We start from the raw sequence: 23,486 nt of genomic DNA, 5'->3' as shown, positions 1-23,486 counted from the left end.
GGCCAGGTTATTTATGCTGTCTGAACTTTAATTTCTTCAACTGTGAAATTAGGAAAACAATATCCTAGAAGAGGGTAGTGTGAGGATTAAGTAAAATAAGATTATAAAGTGCTTAGCACATACTAAGGTATTCAGTTAAGAGCAGGAAACTATCAATATCATTAGTATTACCATTATTTTAACTATCAATCTTAACTTGTTGGGTGCAGTAGGTGATTTCTACACGTAGCAACCCCATATGACACAGTAGAACTGCCACCTAGGGTTTTCTTGGCTATAATCTCTTTTTTTTTTTTTTTTCTCGTTTTTGTTGTGCTTTAAGTGAAAGTTTACAAATCAAGTTGGATTCTTACACAAAAATTTATAAATACCTTGCTATATACTCCTAATTGCTCTCCCCCTAATGAGACAGCACACTTCTTCCCTCCACTCTCTTTTTGTGTCCATTTGGCAGCTTCTGACCCCTCTACCCTTTCATCTCCCCATCAGACAGGAGATGCCAGCGTGGTCTTATGTGTCTACTTAATCCAGGAAGCTCATTCTTCACCAGTATCACTGTCTATCCCATAGTACAGTCCAGTCCCTGTCTGAAGAACTGGCTTTGGGCATGGTTCCTGTCTTGGGCTAACAGAAGGCCTGGGGACCATGACCTCTGGGGTCATTCTAGTCTCAGACCATTAAGTCTAGTCTTTTCACGAGAATTTGGGGTCTGCATCCCACGGCTTTCCTGCTTCTTCAGGGGTTCTCTGTTGTGTACCCTGTCAGGATAGTCATCAGTTATAGCCAGGCACCATCTAGTTCTTTGGGTCCAAGGCTAATGTAGTCTCTGGTTTACGTGGCCCTTTCTTCCTCTTGGACTCATAATTACCTTGTGTCTTTAGTGTTCTTCATTCTTCCTTGCTCCAGGTGGGTTGAGACCAATTGATACATCTTAGATGGCCATTTGCTAGCTTTTAAGACCCCAGACGCCACCCTCCCAGGTGGGATGCAGAATGTTTTCTGAATAGATTTTATTATGCCAGTTGACTTAGATGTCCCCCGAAATCATGGTCCCCAAACCTTTGCCCCGGCTACCCTGGCCTTCGAAGTGTTCAGTTTGTTCAGGAAGCTACTTTGCTTTTGGTTTAGTCCAGTTGTGCTGACCTTGCCTGTATTGTGTGTTGTCTTTCTCTTCACCTAAAATAGTAATTATCTACTATTTAATTACTGAAAACCACTCTCCCTCCCTTCCTGCCCCCTCTCATAATCACCAAAGAATATTCTCTTCTCTGTTTAAACTGTTTCTCGAGTTCCTATAATAGTGGTCTTATACAATATTTGTCCTTTTGCAGCTGACTAATTTTACTCAGCATAATACCTTCCAGATTCCTCCCTGTTATGAAATGTTTCCCGGGATTCGTCATTGTTCTGTATCAATGCATAATATTCCATTGTGTGAATATACCATAATTTATTTATCCATTCATCCGTTGATGGGCACCTTGGTTGCTTCCACCTTTTTGCTGTTGTAAACAGTGCTGCAATAAACATGGGTGTGCATGTATCTGTTCCTGTAAAGGCTCTTATTTCTCTAGGATATATTCCAAGGAGGGGGATTGCAGGATTGTTTGGTAGTTCTATTTCTAGTTTTTTAAGGAAGCACCAAATCGATCTCCAAAACAGTTGTACCATTTTACATTCCCACCAGTGGTATATAAGCATTCCAGTCTCCCCACAACCTTTCCAACATTTATAATTTTGTGTTTTTTGGATTAATGCCAGCCTTATTGGAGTGAGATGGAATCTCATTGTAGTTTTGATTTGCATTTCTCTAATGGCTAATGATCATGAGCATTCCCTCATGTTTCTTTTAGCGACCTGAATGGCTTCTTTAGTGAAGTGCCTGTTCATATCCTTTGCCCATTTTTTAATTGGGTTATTTGTCTTTTTGTTGTTGAGTTTTTAAGTATCATATAGATTTTAGAGATCAGACACTGATCAGAAATGTCATAGCAAAAAACTTTTTTCCAGTTTGTAGGTAATCTTTTTACTGTTTTGGTGAAGTCTTTGGATGAGCATAGGTGTTTGATTTTTAGGAGTTCCCAGTTATTTGATTTCTCTTCTGCGTTGTTAGTAATGTTTTGTATACTGTTTATGCCATGTATTACTGCTCCTAGTATTGTCCCTATTTTTTCTTCCATGATCTTTATCATTTTAGATTTTACATTTAGATCTTTGATCCATTTTTAGTTCGTTTTTGTGCATGATGTGAGATATGGGTCTCGTTTCATTTTTTTTGCAGATGGATATCCAGTTATGCCAATACTGTTTGTTAAAAAGACTATCTTTTCCCCATTTAACTGACTTTGGGCCTTTGTCAAATATCAGGTACTCATATGTAGATGGATTTATGTCTGGATTCTCAGTACTGTTCCATTGGTCTGTGTATCTGTTGTTGTACCAGTACCAGGCTGTTTCGACTACTGTGATGGTATATTATAGGTTCTAAAATCAGGTACAGTGAGGCCTCCCACTTTGTTCTTCTTTTTCAGTAATGCTTTACTCATCTGGGGCCTCTTTCCCTTCCATATGCAGTTGGTGATTTGTTTCTCCATCTCATTAAAAAATGTCATTGGAATTTGGATCAGAATTGCATCGTATCTATAGATTGCTTTTGGTAGAGTAGACGTTTTTACGATGTTAAGCCTTCCTATGCATGAGCAAGGTATGTTTTTCCACTTATGTAGATCTCTTTTAGTTTGTTGCAGTAGTATCTCGTAGTTTTCTTTGTAAAAGTCTTTTACATGTCTGGTAAGATTTATTCGTATGTATTTTATCTTCTTTGGAGCTACTGTAAATGGTATTGATTTGGTGATTTCTTCTTCGATGTTCTTTTAGTTGGTGTAGAGGAATGCAACTGATTTTTGTATGTTTGTCTTGTATCCCGATACTCTGCTGAACTCTTCTATTAGTTTCAGTAGTTTTCTTCAGGATTCTTTAGGGTTTTCTGTATATAAGATCATGTCATTTGCAAATAGAGATACTTTTACTTCTTCTTTATCAATCTGGTTGCCCTTTATTTCTCTATCTAGCCTAACTGCCCTGGCTAGGACTTCCAGCACAATGTTGAATAAGAGTGGTGATAAAGGGCATCCTTGTCAGGTTCCCGATCTCAAGGGGAATGCTTTCAGACTCTTTCCTTTTAGGATGATGTTGGCTATTGGCTTTGTATAAATGCCCATATTATGTTGAGGAATTTTCCTTGTATTCCTATTTGCTGAGAGTTTTTATCATGAATGGGTGTTGAACTTTGTCAAATGGCTTTTCTGCATCCATTGATAAAATGTGGTTCTTGTCTTTTGTTTTATTTATATGATAGATTACATTGATTGTTTTTCTAATGTTTAATCATCCCTGCATACCTGGTATGGATCCCACTTGGTCATTGTGTATTATTTTTTGATATATTGTTGAATTCTATTGGCTAGAATTTTGTTGAGGATTTTTCATCAAAGTTCATAAGGGATATAGGTCTGTAATGTTCTTTTTTTGTGGTGTCTTTACCTGGTTTTGGTATTAGGGTTATGCTGGCTTCACAGAATGAGTTTGGGAGTATTCCATCCTTTTCTATGTTCTGAAATACCGTTAGTAGTAGTGGTGTTAATTCTTCTCTGAAAGTTTGGTAGAACTCTGCCATGAAGGTGTACGGGCCAGGGTTTTTTTTGTTGTTGGGAGTTTTTTGATTACCTTTTCAATCTCTTCTTTTGTCACGGGTCTATTTAGTTGATGTACCTCTGTGTTAGTTTAGATAGGTGGTGTGTTTCTAGGAATTCATTTCTTCTAGGTTTTCAAATTTGTTAGAGCACAGCTTTTCGTGGTAATCTGTTATGATCCTTTTAATTTCAGTTGGGTTTGTTGTTTTGGTTTGGTTTTTATGAATTTCATAAACTTCTGTTTATCTGGAAATGTTCTAATTTCACCTTCATATTTGAGAGACAGTTTTGCTGGATATATCTCATTTCTTATTTGGGTTATTTGCCTCCTCTCCTGTTTTTCTTTTTGTCATTTTGGCCAATGGTTTATCAATTTTGTTGATTTTTTCAAAGAACCAGCTTTTGGTCTTGTTAACTCTTTGAATCGTTTTTCTGTTTTCTATTTCCTTTAGTTCTGCTCTAGTTTTTATTATTTCCTTTCTTCTAGTGCCCAAAGGTTTCTTTTGTTGCTCTCTTTGTATTTGTTCAAGCTGTAGGAATAATTCTTTGATTTTGGCCCTTTCTTCTTTTTGTATGTGTGCATTTATTGATATAAATTGACTTCTGAGCACTGCTTTTGCTGTGTTCCAAAGGTCCTGATAGGAAATGTATTCATTCTCTTTGGATTCTATGAATTTCTTTATTCCATCCTTCATGTCTTCTATAACACAGCCTTTTTTGAGCAGGATATTGTTCGGTTTCCTAGTGTTTGATTTCTTTTCCCTGTTTTTCTGCTATTGATTTCTACTTTTATGGCCTTATGGTCGGAGGAGATGCTTTGTAATATTTCGATCTTTTGGATTCTTCTAAGGCTTGCTTTATGACCTAATATGTGGTCTATTCTAGAGAGTATACTTGGCTGCTGTTGGATGGAGTGTTTTGTATATGTCTGCAAGGCCGAGTTTGTTGATTGTGGCATTTAGATCTTCTGTGTCTTTATTGAGCTTCTTTCTGGATGTCTTGTCCTTCACCTAAAGTGGTGTGTTGAAGTGTCCTACTATAATTGTGGAGCTGTCTATCTCACTTTTCAATGCTGATAGAGTTTGTTTTATGTATCTTGTAGCTGGGTCATTGGGTGCATAAATATTTAATATGGTTATATCCTCCTGGTATATTGTCCCTTTAATCCTTATATAGTGTCCTTCCTTGTCCTTTGTGGTGGATTTAACTTTAAAGTCTTTTTTGTCAAAAATTAGTATTGCCACTCCTCTTTTATGATTGTAGTTTGCTTGATATATTTTTTTCCATCCTTTTAGTTTGTGTCTCTAAGTCTAAGGTGTGTCTCTTGTAGGCAGCATATAGACGGATCACGTTTTTCAATCCATTCTGCCACTCCTGTCTCTTTATTGGTGCATTTAGTTCATTAACATTCAGCGTAATTATGGCTAGGTATGAGCTTAGTGTTGTCATTTTGATGTCTTTTTTTGTGTGTTGTAGACAGTTTCTTTTTCCCACTTAATTTTTTGTGCTGAGTAGTCTATCTTTATATATTGTCTTTTCCTCTTTGTTGTTGTTGATTTTGTTTCTGCTGAGTCTCTATTTTTTTCTTGTATTTTATTTTGATGAGTAGGGTAGTTAGCCTCGTTTGTGGTTACTGAAATATCTACCCCTATTTTCTAAGTTTAAACCTAACTTTTATTTCTTTATATCACCTTGTGAAAGATCTATGACTACATTTTAGTTCCTTTTTATTATATTAATGTTGTCTTCTTTTACATAATGACATTGCTGTTCCCCTGTTTTGAGCATTTTTTTATCTTGATTAATTTTTGTGCTTTCCCTGTCTGGATTAACATCTGATTGCTCTGCCCAGTGTTCTGGTCTTGGGTTGATACCTGATATTATTGATCTTCTAACCAAAGAATTCCCTTTAGTATTTCTTGTAGTTCTGGTTTGGTTTTTACGAATTTCCTAAACTTCTGTTTATCTGGAAATGTCCTAATTTCACCTTCATATTTGAGAGACAGTTTTGATGGATATATAATTCTTGGCTGGCAATTTTATTCCTTCATCACTTTATATAAGTCATCCCATTGCTGCCTTGCCTGCATGGTTTCTGCCAAGTAGTCCGAGCTTATCGTTATTGAATTTCCTTTGTAGGGGACTTTTCGTTTATCCCTAGCTGCTCTTAAAATTCTCTCTTTATCTTTGGTTTTGGCAAGTTTGATTATAATGTGCTTTGGTGACTTTCTCTTAAAATCTACCGTATGTGGAGTTTGATGAGCATCTTGGATAGATATCTTCTTATCTTTCACAATATCAGCAAAGTTTTCTGCCAGCAAATCTTCAGCAATTCTCTATTTTCTGTTTACCCACCCCGTGCTGGTACTCCAATGACTCGTAGGTTATTTCTCTTCGTAGAGTCCCACATAATTCTTAGGGTTTCTTCATTTTTTTCAATTCTTTTATCTGGTTTTCTTCAGATATATTGATGCCAAGTGCTTTATCTTCAGAGTCACCGATTCTGCCTTCCACTTGCTGGATTCTGCTCCTCTGACTTTCTACTGAGTTGTCTAATTATGTAATTTTATTCTTAGTCTTATGAAGTTCTGATTGCTGTCTGTCTGTGGATTCTTGAAGCCTATTTAATTTTTCATTATGTTCTTGAATAACCTTTTTAATTTCTTCACCGGTTTTATCTGCGTGTTCCTTGGCTTGTTTTGCATATTGCCTGATCTCCTTCCTAATGTCTTGAAGAGTTCTGTATATTAATCCTTTGAATTCTGCATCCAGTAATTCCAGGAAGGCACCTTCATTCAGCAGATCCTTTGATTCTCTGTTTTGAGAGCTTTTTGAAGCGATCATGGTCTGTTTCTTTATGTGGTTTGATGTTGACTGTTGTCCCCAAGCCATGTCTAAGTTATATTAGTTTATTTTATGTTTGCTTACTGTATCGTAGCTTCTTGCTTTGTTTTGTTTTGATATGCCCAAACGGCTTGCTTGAGTGAGCTAGTTTGATTATTTTTGCCTTTGGAGCTCTGACGTCCTGTTACCAGATGGATAGAGCTGTTATCAGGTATATCAGCGTAGGAGTCCATTCACTGGTCATCAAGTGTGTGGTACAGGCTGTCCTACAGTCTTAGAGGGGCAGGGGTGTTTGGTGTAGGTTCCAGTATCTGGTTGCAGCAGGAGGTCACATTCTGGACAGTGCAGGGCGGTGAGAACCATAACCAGAGTGTCTCCGAGGAAAGCGCGTCCCTGTTCCATGGAGTATACAGGTGGGTGGTTCTGCAGCTGGACCATGGGAACCCAGTGCTTTTGGTTGTAAGGACTGGAAGGTAGCAGTTATCCTTGAACACCTGGCACAGGTGGATGGGTGACCTGAGTGAAGCCACCAGTCCTTAGGCCCCTGATGTGGGTAGGTGAGGACCCTGTTTAATAGGCAAAGCGGTGTCAAATATCAAACACCCACCTCTCCGCTGCACAGCTTAAACAGTTGCGGTCTGCCAGCAAGGGCCTATCCTCCTGAAATAGGCCCAGACAGGTCCGTGTAGGGGAGAAGATATTCAAAGTCCACGGACCGTTTATGCCTGCGCAGGAGCCACTTCTGTCCTGAGCTCCCCAGGTTAGTGGAGCTGGCAGATTATTTCCTCCGTGTTGTGAATTTATTCCTTCTCCAAGGCCGGGAGCATGGCTCAGGGCACTCAGCAGAGCCTATCTCAGGCCCAGGGAAATCAACAGCCACTGAAGCCAGCTTGGTGGCAGGGGGCACGGCAAAATATGCACAAGTACTTAGCTTTTGCCGAGAGCGCTGTTCTTCTCTGGTTCCGGAAGTGTGAGTAGGCTGTGCAGCTGGCTGCTTTTCCCTGAGGAAACTGCGGCTGAATGCTACTACCAGCCCACCGCATCTGCTCCTGGAAGTGGCACCTGAGGGATCCCAGCAATTCAGGTCTGGTAACTCCTCTCTGCATCTGAACCGTCTCTTTTTCCCCTGTTGCTCAGTCCGTTTTCTAACTTTGCCTTTGATGTTCAAGGCTCCTAGCTTGTCATAAATATAATCGTTTCACTTGATTTTTCGGGTCTTTGTTGTAAGAAGGATAGCCAGAAGTATCTGGCTATTCCACCATCTTGGCCCCGCCTCCTCGGCCATAGTCTTTATGAAAATAGATCTCTAAGTCTTTCTCCCGTAGAACCACTGGGTAGGTTTAAACTGCCAACTTTTGCATCTTAACCATTGTGCTATCAGGGCTCCATGTATTTTAGCTACTAATTTCAATTATCCACAACACCTCTATTATCAGAGTTTACTAAGTAATTACTGTGTATTCAGTATTTTCTCTTTTGCATTTTTAATGTTTAAAATGGGTTCAAACATGCTGCTACCTTTTTCTGCCGCATTTGGCTTGAATATAAAGGATTTTTTAAAAATCTGATTCTATTTACTTCTTTTGCCTAGTATTTTCTTTTTAGTCCATGTTGTGACTATGTGTGTTTGTTTATCCATAATTTTTCCTGTAGTATTTGCCAAAACTCTTAATGTTTATTGCCACATCAGTTCATTTTCTCATACAAAAATAACCTTTAAGATAATTTTTTAAGAAATCATTATTGCACAGAGGTTTTAGACGTAATTTCATTAAATCAAACCCGTGTTACCACTTCTTTTTTTCGTTAAACTACCTGGCATGTCTAGCCAGTCATCTAGATAGTTATTTCCACATGTAAATGGCTACATATGAGACAGTCAGGAAATCAGCAAAAGAATGAATTATGATGTTGGGTTCTATTCCATGTGTGCCTTTAATATATTTGTTTATTAATGAGAAAAAAAATTATAATGAGAAAGAAATGTAGAAGTGAAGTTTCTGTGACTCCACCTGTACTAAATTACTATAATACATAGGATCTGGAGCAATAAAATGTGAAATCTGAAGTCAGGTTCTCTGTTCCTGACTATTTCATTGATACCTTCTTAGGTGACTTTTGACTGTGTCTCTGCATGCCTCATTTCTTTTCTGCAACAGAAATACAAATTTTCCATCTGTAGGAGGATTATAAGGATAAGTTTAAAGTTGTATCCCTTATAAAAGTACGACTAATGAGAGCTAGGAGTCCCTGGGTGGTACAAATAGTTAATGCTCTTGACTGCTAAACTGAAAGGCTGGAGGTTCGAGTCCACCCAGGGAACCTTGGAAGAAAGACGTGGCAATCCTACTTCTGAAAACTCAGCCATTTAAAAGCCTGTGGAGCACAGTTCTACTCTGACACAACATGAAACGCTCCATGAGTTGAAGTCATCTCGATGGCAACTGGTTTTTATGAGAACTAAAAGGTCGATGGAAAAATTCTCAGTGGGTAACAGGAAACCAATAAACAGAACAAATTATGTTACCTTCTGTTAAATAATAAAGACCCCTGGTGGCACAGTAATTAAAGCGCTCGACTGATTACCAAAAGGCCAGTGGTTCGAATCTACCAGCCGCTCCATGGAAGAAAGGTGGCAGCCTGCTTCCATAAAGACTGACAGCCTTGAAAACCCTATGGGGCAGTTCTGCTCTGTCCTACAGGGTCACTGTGAGTCAGAATTGACTTGACAGCAGTAGGTTTGGTTTTTGGTTTGGTCATTAAGTAGAAAATTGGGAAAGTGCTTATTAGAGATTTTATTCATTTAATTTTGTTTTTGTTTTTTATTTGGTTTTCCACCCTGTGTTCCTTTTTTCCCCCTGAAAGAAAGTCCTAAGTAGAAAGTAAAGAAGGAAGAGTTTAGCTGTTCTTGCTGAAAGACAGCCTAGAGCTCTACCCGATTGCCCCAGGCGGTGTGTCTGAGAAATATCTTTGGTTCACAGAGTCTTATTTGTTTTTATTTTTATTTCGTTCATTCATATACACACATATATATGCATGTGAATTTGTAAATGGTTTGTATGCGGTGAATGTGTGTGAGTCTCAGACTCTTAAATACCTCATTCGATAAGAAATCTGACACGGTAGTGGATATTTTAAAAATTATTAATTCTGCTTGCTTAATCAATTTAATTAATTTTTACTTTGAAAAATTCCAACCCACAGAAAAGTTGGAAGAATAGTACAGGCAGTGCCTGAGCACCCTTCGCTTAGATTCACTGTTACCTTCTAGTTACACTCATTTCATCTCTCTCTCTCTGCAGGTGCACACAAACACACACACATACACACCCTTCCCTTTCGCCAAACCACTTGAAAGAAGATTGCAGATGTCCTAACACTTTACACGTGTAATACTTAAACATGCGTCTCCTACGAACAGAAACTTTTCTCGTATATGACCACACCATTATTACCACACTAAAGGGATTTAATAACATCATTCAACACAAAGTCCACACTGCAATTTTCCCAAGTATTAATAGCCTTACTTACTTAAACATGATCTACGGACTAACAGCATCAATATCACCTGGGAGTGTGTTAGAATTGCAGAGTATCAGGCCATGCCCCCAGACCTACTGAACAGAGCTGGAACTAAGGTGAGGCAAGTGAGGTGCCTCTGGCGCAAAATTTAAGGAGACACTTACTCGCAGGTCATGCAGATGAAGGGCTGGCACTTGCATAACTCTTAAGCGCAGGTGCCTCAAATTTTGAGCCCTAGGTGCCTCCTCGCCTCTCCCTAGTCCTGGCCCCGCTACTGAATCAGAATCTGTATTTCCATGGGATGTCAAGGAGATTTGTGTGTACATTAACGCTTGAGAAACACTACTTTAGCTTGTAGTGTGTTCTTTTTTCTTTCCACAGTCTAGGATTCAGTTATAATTCGCATGTTGCATTTGGCCCTTAGTCTCCCCCAGTCTAGATCAAACTCATGCCTCCATCTAGTCTGAATGACATTGAATCTTATGAAAAGTCCAGGTGGACAAGAACACTACAAAGGTTATAATGTTTTTCTCCCACTGCTTCACATCAGAGGGTACATAATGTCAGGACACCCCATTCTTTGCAATACCGATGTTGACACTTTATTTAAGGTGGTGACTGTCAGGTCACATCATTTTAAGGGCACATTTTTTTCCCTTTGTAATTAATGAATAAAGTGTGTGGTGATTCTTTGAGGTCATGTGAATGTCCTGTTCTTTAACAACTGTAAAACCAGTAGAATCTTGTGTGAATCAGTAATTACATTGGTAAAGCTCAGGTGATATTCTGACAGAGTCACAGATTTTTTTGTTTCTCCTGTGCATGGCAAATGGTACAAGTACCAGTGCTCATTCTCTTCCTTAAAAAGAAAACTTTCTTGTATTTTTACCTTTCATAAAACAAATGTTAACTTAAAAATTATTACTGTCAACACAATATTAAGAAAGACATTCAGAATCACAAATATTTTACTGGTTAATGGTTATATTCATAGGCTTTAGCAAGGAGTGCCTGGTAGATTCAAACTGCCGACCTTTTGGTCAGCAGCTGTACGTCTTAACCACTATGCCACCAGGGTTTCCCAAGGAGGCATAGGAGTAGACTGTTTTCAGAAAGTGTTTTAGAGTGGTTGGCCTCCAGATTCTTAACAGCTGGTCTCGGTCTGTCTTCCAGCTTTATTCCCAAATACTCATCTCCTCTGAATTCGTATTCTTGATACCCTAAGCTCCTGCCAAACTTCTCACCATTCCTTTTCACGGTGCCTTGCCTCTGAACATACCCTTCTTCCTGGATGTCCTTGTTTAACTGGTCTCCTCTTTGGTTTCCTAATTTGCAGTGAAGAATTAATTTTCTCAACAAATCTCTTCCATAATAACATTTTATATACTTAGAAAGACTGTGTATTCACTTTTTGAAGCAATGAGGTAACATTGGGAGATAAATCTGTGTAATATTAGGCACTTAATAATCACTCATTAATATTAGTTGCTTTTTCTTTTTAAATTTTGTGCCTACTTAGGTCAGACAACTAGATTCAGCATTGGAAATTTGTAAGGAAGAACTCACCTTGCATTTGAATCAATTGGAAGGAAATAAAGAAAAGTTTGAAAAACAGCTAAAGAAGAAATCTGAAGAGGTAAGTGAACATTTCCTTTATAAATAGTGTCTTAGTCAGCTAGAGCCGCTATAACAGAAATAGCACAAGTGGATGGCTTCAACAAAGAGAAATTTATTCTCTCACAGTCTAGTAGGCTACAAGTCCAAATTCAAGGCGTCACCTCCAGGGGAAGGCTTTCTCTCTTGGCCCCGGAGGAAGGTCACTATTATCAATCTTCCCCTGGTTGAGGAGCTTCTCAGGCGCAGAGCCTCCTGGCCCAAAGGACGCGCGGTGCTCCTGGTGCTGCTTTCTTGGTGGTATGAGGTCTCCTGTCATTCTTGTGTCTCTCTTTTATATCTCAAAAAAGATTGGCTTAAGGCACTATTTAATTTTTCAGATCTAATCAATATAACTGCTGCTAATCTGTCTTATTAACATCATAGTGGTAGGATTTATAACACATAGGAAAATCACATCAAATGACAAAATGGTGGATGATCACACAATACTGGGAATCATGGCCTAACCAAGTTGGCATATATTTTGGGGGGACACAATTCAATCCATGACAAATAGCCTGTTTTCTAAGTGATTTTCAGATATTATTTATTTTCAGAATACTTGAAAAGTACATCTTTGTGTATCTGATATATAAAATCTTTCCAGTAAAATGTGAATTCCATTTTTTAATTCTTTAAGAAGCAAACATTGTTTCAATACAGCATAAAATTATAACACTTTAAAAGTGTGGTTCCTTTCTTTATATTCAGGGAATCAGAAGAATAAATTATTAATAACAAAACTGAAACCCACTGCCGTTGAGTTGATTCTGACTCAGAGTGACCTGTAGGTTAGAGTAAAACTGCCCCCGTAGAGTTTCTAAGGTGCGGCTGATGGATTCAAACTGCCAGCCTTTTGGTTAGTAGCCAAGCCCTTAACCACTGTGCCATCAGGGCTACAAGTTATTAGTATCACAGAGTAATTCTAATATTAAATGAATAACACTTAGAATTGTTCTAGATTTAGAGGTTTGCAATACTTAAAAAAAATTTCCGTTTTCTTTTTGTTTCTTCTCGTCATCTGCGTTTCTCAGATACTAGATTGAAGATTTTTCTTGAGTTGTTTTTATTCATCTCTGTATCCTCCATTTCTAGCGCTTTGCTTTCAGTGTAACAGGCACTTACTAAATGTTTAGCTGAAGGAATAATCTTAAGAATTCCTTTATTAGAACTTATTATGTATATATTTAAACCTTAAATTCATTTTTAGAAATACTCCCCAACAATTCTTAATTTAGTTTGACCTGAATGTATCAAAAACAGAAGCCATTCTGTATCTTTCAAATGGAAAGAATTTTATTCAGAGATTTAGAAACACATGTGATCGAGCAGTAGAGAAAAGCCAAACTGAGGATGCTGAAAGCTCTTAGATTAGCATGAGCATGGACCATTCCCACCGTTAGGGCTAGAGGACCATTAGGAAGAAACCGCATGACAAGTACAGAAGCAGGGCTGCCTAACTAGAGCTGAGGCCACAGAGAAAGGGCCTGAAGGAACCTGGGCTTTAGAGGAGGAGAACTGCTGCTGCTTGTTCCTCTCATTGGCCAAACCTACCTGGAATTTAGAGAGCAAAGGAGCCTAGGAAATGTAGTTTCCTACAGTAAACAGCGCAACGCAGAGGAAGGCAGGGATCAATGTAAGACCTGTAATTTTTAACAACCCAAGTGCATCACGTAATTATGTAATCTCAGAGGTGGCAGAGATGGAATTTAGAGTCAGGCAGAGTTTGTAATAGGAGAGCTTATTGGGCTTTGGACTTGGAGTTTTTAGAAACAACATCTGAAACGAGTTGAAATAACAGGCATTTACACACTAAATTTGGAAGTATTTCCAAGACAGCTAGAAATATAAACCTAGACTCGAATTAAATCCGAAGTGGTAATCAGGTGTGGATGACTAGAGAATAAGTTACCACATAAATCATAAAGATTTGCAAGTCCATTTATTACTGCTGAATTGTTAGCTCAACTACACATTCATTGGCTTACTTGGCCTATTAAAACTCTTAAAGGGTCATCTTTTACTTGTTCATATATATTGATAAGAAACATAGGAAATAATCCAGGTACTCTTTCCTTTTGACTTACTTGTCTTTAGAGCAAATTATAATGTCTTAACAGAGAAAACTCTTCCTAACGCTAGCTAATGTAATTAATACCTTATAATAGCAGAGTTGTGAGGTTTTCGTCATGTATGTAAATATAGCTAGGTTTTGGAAAATCTGATTTATTTCAAAATGTATCCATTCTGTTAATAATAAGGGATATTATAAAGGTGTTTTAGTATTTTACATCAGTGGATATTCCCAAATCACACACTAGCTGAATAATTCCGGTAAATGGCCTTGGACATATTGGTAGAGAGTTGTGAAAACCTGTGTTGATTAAAAATTACCCACTGCAAAAAGCTAATAAATATTCCTCTGAGCTTTTGCCTCAGCCAGTGAATGTGTCGTCACTGGAGCTCCTATGGCCTCCCTCTGTAGACTAATTCTCAAAGGATAAATGCCTTAATTCCTTTCTTTTTATTACCAGTAATTTAATGTTCTTTTGAGATAATAGTGTTACACATAGTAACAGTAATGCTACTATCAGGGCTTCTTCTTCGAACTTTTCCAGGTGGTGAAATATATTTATGATTAACGTAAGTCTGATTTTGGGGTTCTAATTGTTTTGAAAATATTTTTATTCCATACTGAAATACTTTGAAAAATGCTTTTAAAAGTGATAAAATTGTGTGTTTATGTAAAATTGCATTATCAACATAATAGAAGAAAGTGTAAACATGCTATGAAAAAGATATGAAAAAGCCTGAACATTTTTGCATAAAGAATGTATTCAGTAAAATCACTCATTTTGTTGATAAATATCTTTATTCAAATTGATGGGGTTAAATTTTGAGAAGTTGGCATCATATCAATAGTTCTTCTGTGGTGTATTTTATTTTTAAACAACAATTATGAGAGTAATTTTGCTTTGGATGTACATTACTAAAAAAAACTAGGTAAAGTTAATTGTAAACTAGATTTTATAACTTAAATTCAGCTTTCTTAATGACTTTAATTATATAATCATTTGGGGAAAATTTATTCTCTGAATGCAGTAATAAATTTAGTATGGAGAATATAATATAAAAATGATTTGTCCTGTATTTACTTTTAAAGTAAAGCAAACTAGAAGTTAAAAGATAGTCCAATGAAATGTCAGTATAAATTTGATAGATAGAGGTTACTTTTTGTAAATTACTGTTTTTGATACAATTAACATATTAGATACTTGAATATAGAAATTGAAATTATTTTGCCAATAGCAAGATTACTGAAATAAGATTTCATTATTGTGTAGTATGACTTTCATGGTGTTTTACTTCAGTCCTATGTATCTTTTTTCTTCTGTTTTGTCTTATTTTAACCTTTCTGTCCATTTTTCCTCTTGAGTAGACAGTTAAGTGTGAGACAGGATGTTCCAGTAAAGAAAAAATAGCTTTAAGCCTGTCTTTCAGACAAGTCAGTTCTGTATAAAATAAACTACTGCAGAAGTGTGATCTGCAGTTTTGTCAGGAACTAGCAGAAAAAAACAAGTAACACTATACATATTTGCACTAAATAAATTATTTTCATGCAAACAGAATTAAATAAACAGATTAGCATAAAGCAGGAATACAATAATAGAACTAGAAATTGGTTAGTTTCCTGTGATACCTAGAGGTACTGCAAGTTTACAGCTTCATCATATAACAAAGAAGCCAGTAATCTAATAGCTTCTCATCTTGAGCAAAGAGTATTTGGCCCCTAAGCCCTTTGAACTGCTGCTGAATGTAGAACTGTTGAATAATTAGAAAGAACCAGGTCAGGATTCTCTTCCACTGTTTCTTCGAAGGAGTTTAGAATTCCTTTCTTCTGGAATGGTATTTATTGGAAAGATGCTTTGTTTTAAAGGAATAGCTTTATTTTCTTTCATTAAAAAGAAAAGTTATTATGTAGGCAAAAATAAAAAAAATTTAAAGAAGATTCACCTACAACCCACTCTCTAATACTTCACTTGTTCTCATTTTTCCATTTACATGCATATTTTCATAATTATATTAATAAACGATAAAATTCTGTTTTTTATGTAACATTTTATAAAATTTTGTTTGCTATTATGTTTTTATTTATGACTTTAAATGATTGTACCATTTTTAATCAGATTGATATATCATTATTTATTCAACCTTCCCCTTTTGGAAGAGGGTGAAGAATGTTATAAAATATATATTATATACATTGGTTATCAAGTTGTAAAGATAGCTTGTGTTGGGAGATTTTCAGGATTCACATTACTAGGACAAAGAAAAAAAATTTTTTTTTTCATACTTTTTCCTCTTCTTAATTGGTGTTCCGGGATAACCTTAAAGGAATATTTTAAAGCAGCTTTAGGGACCATCATATTCAATTCCTACATATTTGAGGTGAATGACATATTTTAGTTGTTACTATTGCTTTATCTGTGTTTTGGAACATGAATATTCAGGAATGCTTTGCTGGAATTACAAACAGTAGCAACACTAATATGATAAATAGCATCTAACATTTATACACTGTTTTCATGGTTAGTTTTTACAGCTATCCATAAGGGGCAAGAGACACACATCAAGAGGAGTGTGAAGGAATTCATGCTTTTTGTCTTCTCTCCTTTCTGCTAGGAGGGGTCACACAGAACACTGTCCTTTCTCCGGCAGCAAAATGCAGCAACACTGTACAGTGTTTCTTCCCCATGCAAGATTGCTTAAAATTTGAAGTTCAGGGTTTTTATTGAGGGCTGGTCATGTAGGTACAATGACAAGTTACAACTATTAAAATTCTGATTCTCAAAAGGGAAGCAGATTTCAGTGCACCAGCTGAGCACAACAGCCTTATCACTTAAGAAAAATTTCCAAAAGCCTGTTTCCAGGTGGCAGCCACGGACCAGCCCTGTGCCGGAACACATCTCCCTGTCGAAAGATGAACCCTGTCTTCCCACATGACAAACTAGCTATGAGGACAGCTGCCCAACATGACAATTGGGGATACCAAATAAGGAAGAAAGCTTTGATATTTTATTGCTTTTTATTTTTAATGTTTCATTGTAAGGAGAACATTTCATGTAATGAGAAATTTATATATTTGTTAGGTATATTGTTTACAGAAGGAGCTAAAGATAAAAAATCACAGTCTTCAAGAGACCACTGAGCAAAATGTTATTCTCCAGCATACTCTGCAGCAACAACAGCAGATGTTACAACAAGAGACAATTAGAAATGGAGAGCTAGAAGACATTCAAACTAAACTTGAAAAACAGGTATACATTATTGGGCAAGATGGTTTTATTTGTATGAAGTAGAAATTTTAATTCTTCATAGATTTTTGGTTAGCTATATAAATGGCTGTTTAACATCAGAGATATCATATTATAAGATGTATTCTGTATTTTCATTGTAAAATAGATAAAGTTCTATTCCTCTGTAATCTAACCTGCATCTCTAATACTCTGGTCACATTTTCATCATTGTGTATAATTTAGGTATAATTTAGACTCCTTTATTCAAACTTTCTCTTTCTTGTTGGACCCAAGTGGACTACTTACCTGAACCATATCTTCCATCTCCTTTTTGTATCAGAATATGGTGTGATTATACCTAAAGAAGTGCCAAAGCAATGCATTAAGGGAAAAATTCCACAGGAAGAAGCTCCAGCTCATATTCCAGTGAAAGAGTCATGGGCAATTTTATTCTAGAATCTAATCTTTTCTCTTTCATTCATCACCAAATGTATCTGAATTGTTTAAACGAATACTTCACATTTTTAGATTTGTTTTTCTCGTTTCACAAGAAATCGAACTTTCCAGTAATGTATAAATTGTAAAATGTTAGTCCCCTTTTTGTTACTTGTATGGCGTTTTATCTACTTACTCTTAACTCATCCTCAGCTTCTCCAATGGAACGAAGCAATGTCTTCTCAATACATTGTTCAAACACATCAGACAGGTATTCTGTGGGGTTTTTTTTGTTTTGTTTTTTAGCCATCATCCCTTCTGTGGCTTTCTGTCCCTTTTTGTTAAAGTATAGACTTTTTGCTTACTATGTCTGATTTATGGCTTCATTCCAAAATGTATCTTCATCTTATCTGTGTTTGATTCCCATTTTCTAAATTCTTTATCATTGACTCTGATTTTTGCAGGATTGATTATGATTTTTGTCCCATCTAAAGTGGTTTTTATTTCTATAATTTTGATTTTTTTTCAATTGTTTTTTCTTTCTGCCAGCTCATTTGCATTTATTTGGTGTTTCTGTTTCTTCACAATCCTTGTTTTAAAAGACTTTATGTCTTCTTTAACTTCTTTGAGGGTCCAAAGAAGTTTTCATCTAAAAATTTCTTCAGTATTTGGGTATTCCACTATACATAGGTTCTCTGTTGGATCCTGTTAGATTACTACTCATCTTTAGATTCTTTCTTATGGGTGTACTGTTTAGTCAAGAATAGGGTGAGTAGATTTTCCTTGATTGTCTTCACTTTTTACCTGGGTACTATTTTAATTTTATTCCTGGAACTTGAGTTGGAGGTAGTGAATACTAATGGTTTATAACCTGTATTTAGTGCTTGAGTGAGAGATTTTACGAAAATAGCATGGAGGATATAGGAGCCAAAGATAAACTTTGAAGTCACAACTATGTAAATGCTCATTGAAAACATGGAGTGACTGAGATTACCTAGGGGGAGAGTATAGCGTAAGCAGATCAAAGATTGAGTTGGAGAGATCCCTGAGGGGTGTGATTTATGAAAGCCAAAATAAATTTTTCAAGACGGAAGGAATGATACTTGGTGTCACAGGCTGCTGCTATCAACGTCAGGTAAAATGATGGTAGAGAGATGGCCACTGAAATTAGCAGCTGTAGGTCATTGGTCTTTGATCTTCATCAGTAAGTGCTTCAAGTCTTCTTCACTTTCAGCAAGGAAGGCTGTGTCGTCTGTATAACGCAGGTTGTTAATAAGCCTACAGATTATTGCAGATTGTTAATGCAGCGTTCTTCTTCATATAGTCCAGCTTCTCAGATTATTTGCACAGCATACAGATTTAATAGGTATGGTGAAAGGATACAGCCCTGATACACACCTTCCCTAACCTTAAACCACACAGTATCCGATTGTTCTGTTCAAATGACTGCCTTTTCATCTATGTACGGGTTCTTCGTGAGCACAATTAAGTGTCCTGGAATTTCCATTCTTCACAATGTTATATGTAATTTGTTTGATCCACACAGTCAAATGCTTCTGCATAATCAGTAAAACACAGGTAAACATCTTTTTGGTATTCTCTGCTCTCAACCAGGATCCATCTGACATTAGTAATGATATCCCTGGTTCTACATTCTCTCTGAATCCGGCTTGAAGTTCTGGCAGTTTCCTGTCGATGTGCTACTGTGAGTACTTTTGGATGATGTTCAGCAAAATTTTACTTGCGTGTGATATTAATAATATTGTTCTGTAATTTCTGCATTCTGTTGGATGACCTTTCTTTGAAATGGCCACAAATACGGATCTCTTCCAGTCAGTTGGCCAGGTAGCTGTCTTCCAAATTTCTTGGCACAGATGAGGGAGCACCTCCACCGCGGCATCCGTTTGTTGAAACATCTCAATTGATGTTCCATCAATTCCTGGAGCCTTGTCTTTCGCCAGTACCTTCAGTGCAGCTGGGACTTCTTCCTTCAATACCATTAGTTCTTTATCCTGTATTACCTCCTGGAATGGTTGAATGTCGACCAGTTCTTTTTGGTACAGTTATTCTGTGTATTCTGTCTGTCTTTTGATGGTTCTTGTGTCATTCAATATTTTGTCTACAGAATACTTCAGTATTGCAACTCAAGGGTAGAATTTTTTCTTCAGTTCATTCAGCTTGAGATATGCTGAGAATGTTCTTACTTTTTGGTTTTCTAACTCCAAGTCTTTGCACATCTCATTATAATACTTGTCTTCTAGAGCCGCCCTTTGAAATCTGCCATTCAGCTCTTTTACTTCATCATTTATTCCATTTGCTTTAGCTACTCTGTATTTAAGAATGAGTTTCAGAGTCTCTTCTGATATCCATTTTCGTCTTTTCTTTCTTTCTTGTCTTTTTAATGACCTTTGCCTTCTTCATGTATGATGTCCTCAAAGTCATCCCACAATTCATCTGGTCTTTGGTCATTGTTCAGTGCATCAAATCTATTCTTGAGATGGTCTCCAAACTCAGGTGTGATATACTCAAGGTTGGATTTTGGCTCTTGTGGACTTGTTTTGATTTTCTTCAGCTTCAGCTTGAACCTGCATATGAGCAGTTGATGGTCTGTTCTATTGTCGGCCTCTGGTCTTGTTCTGACCGATGACATTGAGCTTTTCCATTGTCTCTTTGCACAGATATAATAGATTTGATTTCGGTGTTTTTCGTCTGGTAAGGTCCATGTGTATAGTCACTGTTTAAGTTGTTGAAAAAATCTATTTCCAGTGAATAGGTCATTGGTCTTAAAGAATTCTATCATGCGAACTGCTTTTTTTTTTTTTTTAATCACCAAGGCCATATTTTCTAATTACTGATTCTTCTTTGTTTCCAATTTTTGCATTCCAATCACCAGTAATTATGAATGCATCTTGATTGCATGTTCGATCAATTTCAGACTGCAGAGGTTGGTAAAACTCTTCAATTTCTTCTTCTTTGGCTTTAGTGGTTTTACTTGGATCCACAATCAGTGCTCACGGAAGCAGTGTCAGGAAATCAAATGAGGTATTGGCATTGGGCAGATCTGCTGCAAAGGCCTATTTAAAATGTTGAAAAACAAAGATGTCACATTGAATACTAAGGTACACCTGACCCAAGCCATGGTATTTTCAGTTGCCTCATATGCATATGAAAGCTTTACAGTGAATAAGGAAGACAGAAGAAGAATTGATGCCTTTGAATTAATGGTGTTATGAAGAATATTGAATATACCATGGACTGCCAGAAGAACGAACAAATCTGTCTTGAAAGAAGTACAGACACAGTGCTCTTTAGAAGGGAGGATGGCAAGACTTCGTATTACATACTTTGGGTATGTTATCAGGAGGAACCAGTCGCTGGAGAAGGAAATCATGTCTGGTAAAGTAGAGGGTCAGCGAAAAAAAGAAAGACTCTCAGCAAGAGATGGATTGACACGATGGTTGCAACAGTGAGCCCAAACATAGCAATGTTTTTGAGGATGGTACAGGACTGGGCGGTGTTTTGTTCTGTTGTACACAGGGTCACTATGAGTTGGAACCTACTGGACGGCACCTAACAACAACAGGTCATTAGTGATGTAATTGCGGTTTCTATAGAATGGCCAGAATGCCATAGGTTAAGGAATATATGGAAAGTAAGGCAGTGATACAATAAGCATTGAACTGTTTGAGAAGTTGAAGGGGAGGAGAGAAAGGGTGGTAGCTGGAGGGAGTAGAGGTATGAAGAAAAGTTTTTAAGATAGGCAGGTCTTAATCATGTTTAAATTCTAACGTAAAGAAACCAGAAGAAAGAGAAAGGTTGAAGATACAGGAGAGAATAGAGATAGTGTATAGTATGAGGAGAGTCCTGGGGTGGCTTAAATGGTAAAGTTCTCAACTGCTAACCAAAGGATTGGCTGTTCAAACCTATCCAGAGGCATCTTGGAAGAAAGTCCTGATGATCTGCTTCTGAAAACCCTGTGGAGCGCGGTTCTCCTCTGCACTGATGGGGTCACCATGAATTGGAATCAACTTGACAGCAGCGTGTTAGGTTATAGTATGAGGTCCATGAGAAAGTGGATAGGAATTGAATCAAGGACACCTATAAAGCTATTTGACTTATGTAGGGGGAAGAATACCTTCTTTGTTATAGTAGAACAGAAGGAAGAGTGGATGCAAACAAATTCAAGTTGTGTTGGGAGCAAATGAAAATTGTAAGATTTGATGTCAGATGGGAGTCTGGAAATCCTTCCTTGAAAGAATGTTGACCAGTTTGTGAAGAAGGAAAGGAACGTAGTCTGACAAGAGAAAGAACATTTCAAATGGGGACAGTAAAAGGGGAACATTTACAATTATTTTGTTCAATTCTTGTAAGTTGTATTTTAATATTACAGTATAACCTGTTCTCTAAATATGTATATTAATGAAATTCTTTTATTATTAAAATGTAAGTTTCGCTTTTATATTTCTAGAACATTACTTCATGATTTATACTTTGATTTTTGTATTCTATTTTAAAATTAAATGATAGGTTAGGCTTATTTATATAAATGCTTTTCTTCTAAAGAATGAAGTGTGACTTAATTTAAAACACTTACTGAAACTGCTTCACACAAGGTATCAAAACTGGAACAAGAGCTTCAAAAGCAGAGGGAAAGTTCAGCTGAAAAGTTAAGAAAAATGGAGGAGAAATGTGAAACAGCTACACATGAAGCAGATTTGAAAAGGCAAAAAATTATTGAGCTTACTGGTACTGCCAGGTAAAATGTGAATATTTTAGTTTTTTTTTACCTTCCTGTTTTCAATATCAGTAGTATCTGAATTTCAAAGTCAGGTAATGTTCAGTGGAGTATTTGTTTCAGAATTAATTTCTGCACAGTCTGTGTTCCTATAAGCAGTTTGTTTGTACCTCTCTAAAATCCCTCATTATGACCGTTTTTGCAATATAGTTTAATACCTTATTCCTCCTACTATACTGTAGCTTTTTAAGGCAGAGATCATATCTGGTTTATTGTGAGGTTCTCCACAGCAGTTAGCACATCTCCCCAGGCTGCCTCTCCTCCATCGTCAGTTAAGATAGGCCTGTGTGCACAGAGTAACAACCCCTCCACATGTCCTCCACTCTGTCTGTAGGATCAAAAGGGTGTCCCATGTTTAAGACCAAAACCACAGTTCTTCAGACTTTCTTTCCTTCATTGACATGTCTACCCACCAGCACTTACAGCCTTTCTACCAATGTCTACCTTGAGTTCAGAAAGACGAAGCACATTATAACGTCATCCTTATTTATACCAGAAAGCCCAATTAGCCCTAGATTTTTAGGTCAACTCTCATCTTTCAGACTAATTCCCAAAAAGCTCTCTATACTTTTCTTTTCCTATCCCATCCCAACTTCTGGAAACTCCCTGCCTTACTTCAGCCACTTCCCATGGTTTACCCTAGATCCTGTCATTTCCAGTATCTACATTTTTTTTCTCAGTAAACTGAATATTATGTATTATTCATCGCCTCATTCCCCCTAATTCTCCAAATCCCACAATTCTTTGACCCCCGATTTGAAAAAAAAAAGAAAAATCAAACCTTTTGCTGTCAAGTTAATTCCGACTCCTAGCAACTCTATAGGACAAAGTAGAACTGCTCCATAGCGTTTCCAAGGAGTGGCTGGTGGATTCGAACTGCCATGCTTCTCGTCAGCAGCCATAGTTCTCCATAGCTCTTAACCACTGTGCCACCGGGGCTCCACCCAATAGGACCTCTGATCCATCAGTTCTACCACCATCTCATTCCTTTGATGCATTCTCTCCTTCCTATACATGACTTATATTCTACTTAGTCATTAAAATCACCTACTTTCACATACCTTTAACTCCCTCCCCTCTTTTACTTTGTAGTATGCAGCACTCAGTTAAATTCAGCTTAGGCTACTCCATGCCTGCGTTTTTACAGAGGCTGGGGAAAAATATAACCACACTGATTAGTCTCACTTAAATTTGTTTCTTCAAACCTCAAATATTAATGCTGCCTGGCAGTCACTGTAGTTC

The 23,486-nt window shown here is 37.1% G+C and overlaps 1 protein-coding gene across 13 annotated transcripts in view; it reads left to right on the top strand.

Moving 5' to 3' along the window:
* CCDC18 (coiled-coil domain containing 18) overlaps nucleotides 1-23,486 on the top strand; it is a 198,758-nt gene that overhangs the window by 43,880 nt on the left and 131,392 nt on the right. For all 13 annotated transcript variants that reach the window (XR_007516706.1, XM_049879760.1, XM_049879761.1 and 10 more), the window contains exons 17-19: nucleotides 11,581-11,697; nucleotides 16,868-17,035; nucleotides 22,063-22,205. Coding sequence is in view for 12 of the 13 variants with exons in the window: in XM_049879760.1 (XP_049735717.1) it covers nucleotides 11,581-11,697; nucleotides 16,868-17,035; nucleotides 22,063-22,205 (428 nt within the window). In the remaining variant the exon portion in view is untranslated. The remainder of the gene's footprint in view (nucleotides 1-11,580; nucleotides 11,698-16,867; nucleotides 17,036-22,062; nucleotides 22,206-23,486) is intronic.

This window comes from Elephas maximus, chromosome 3 (assembly GCF_024166365.1).
Source record: "Elephas maximus indicus isolate mEleMax1 chromosome 3, mEleMax1 primary haplotype, whole genome shotgun sequence".
Lineage (NCBI taxonomy): Eukaryota > Metazoa > Chordata > Mammalia > Proboscidea > Elephantidae > Elephas > Elephas maximus.
The sequence above is the reverse complement of the archived record's forward strand: the minus strand, read 5'-3'. Positions and strand labels throughout refer to the sequence as shown.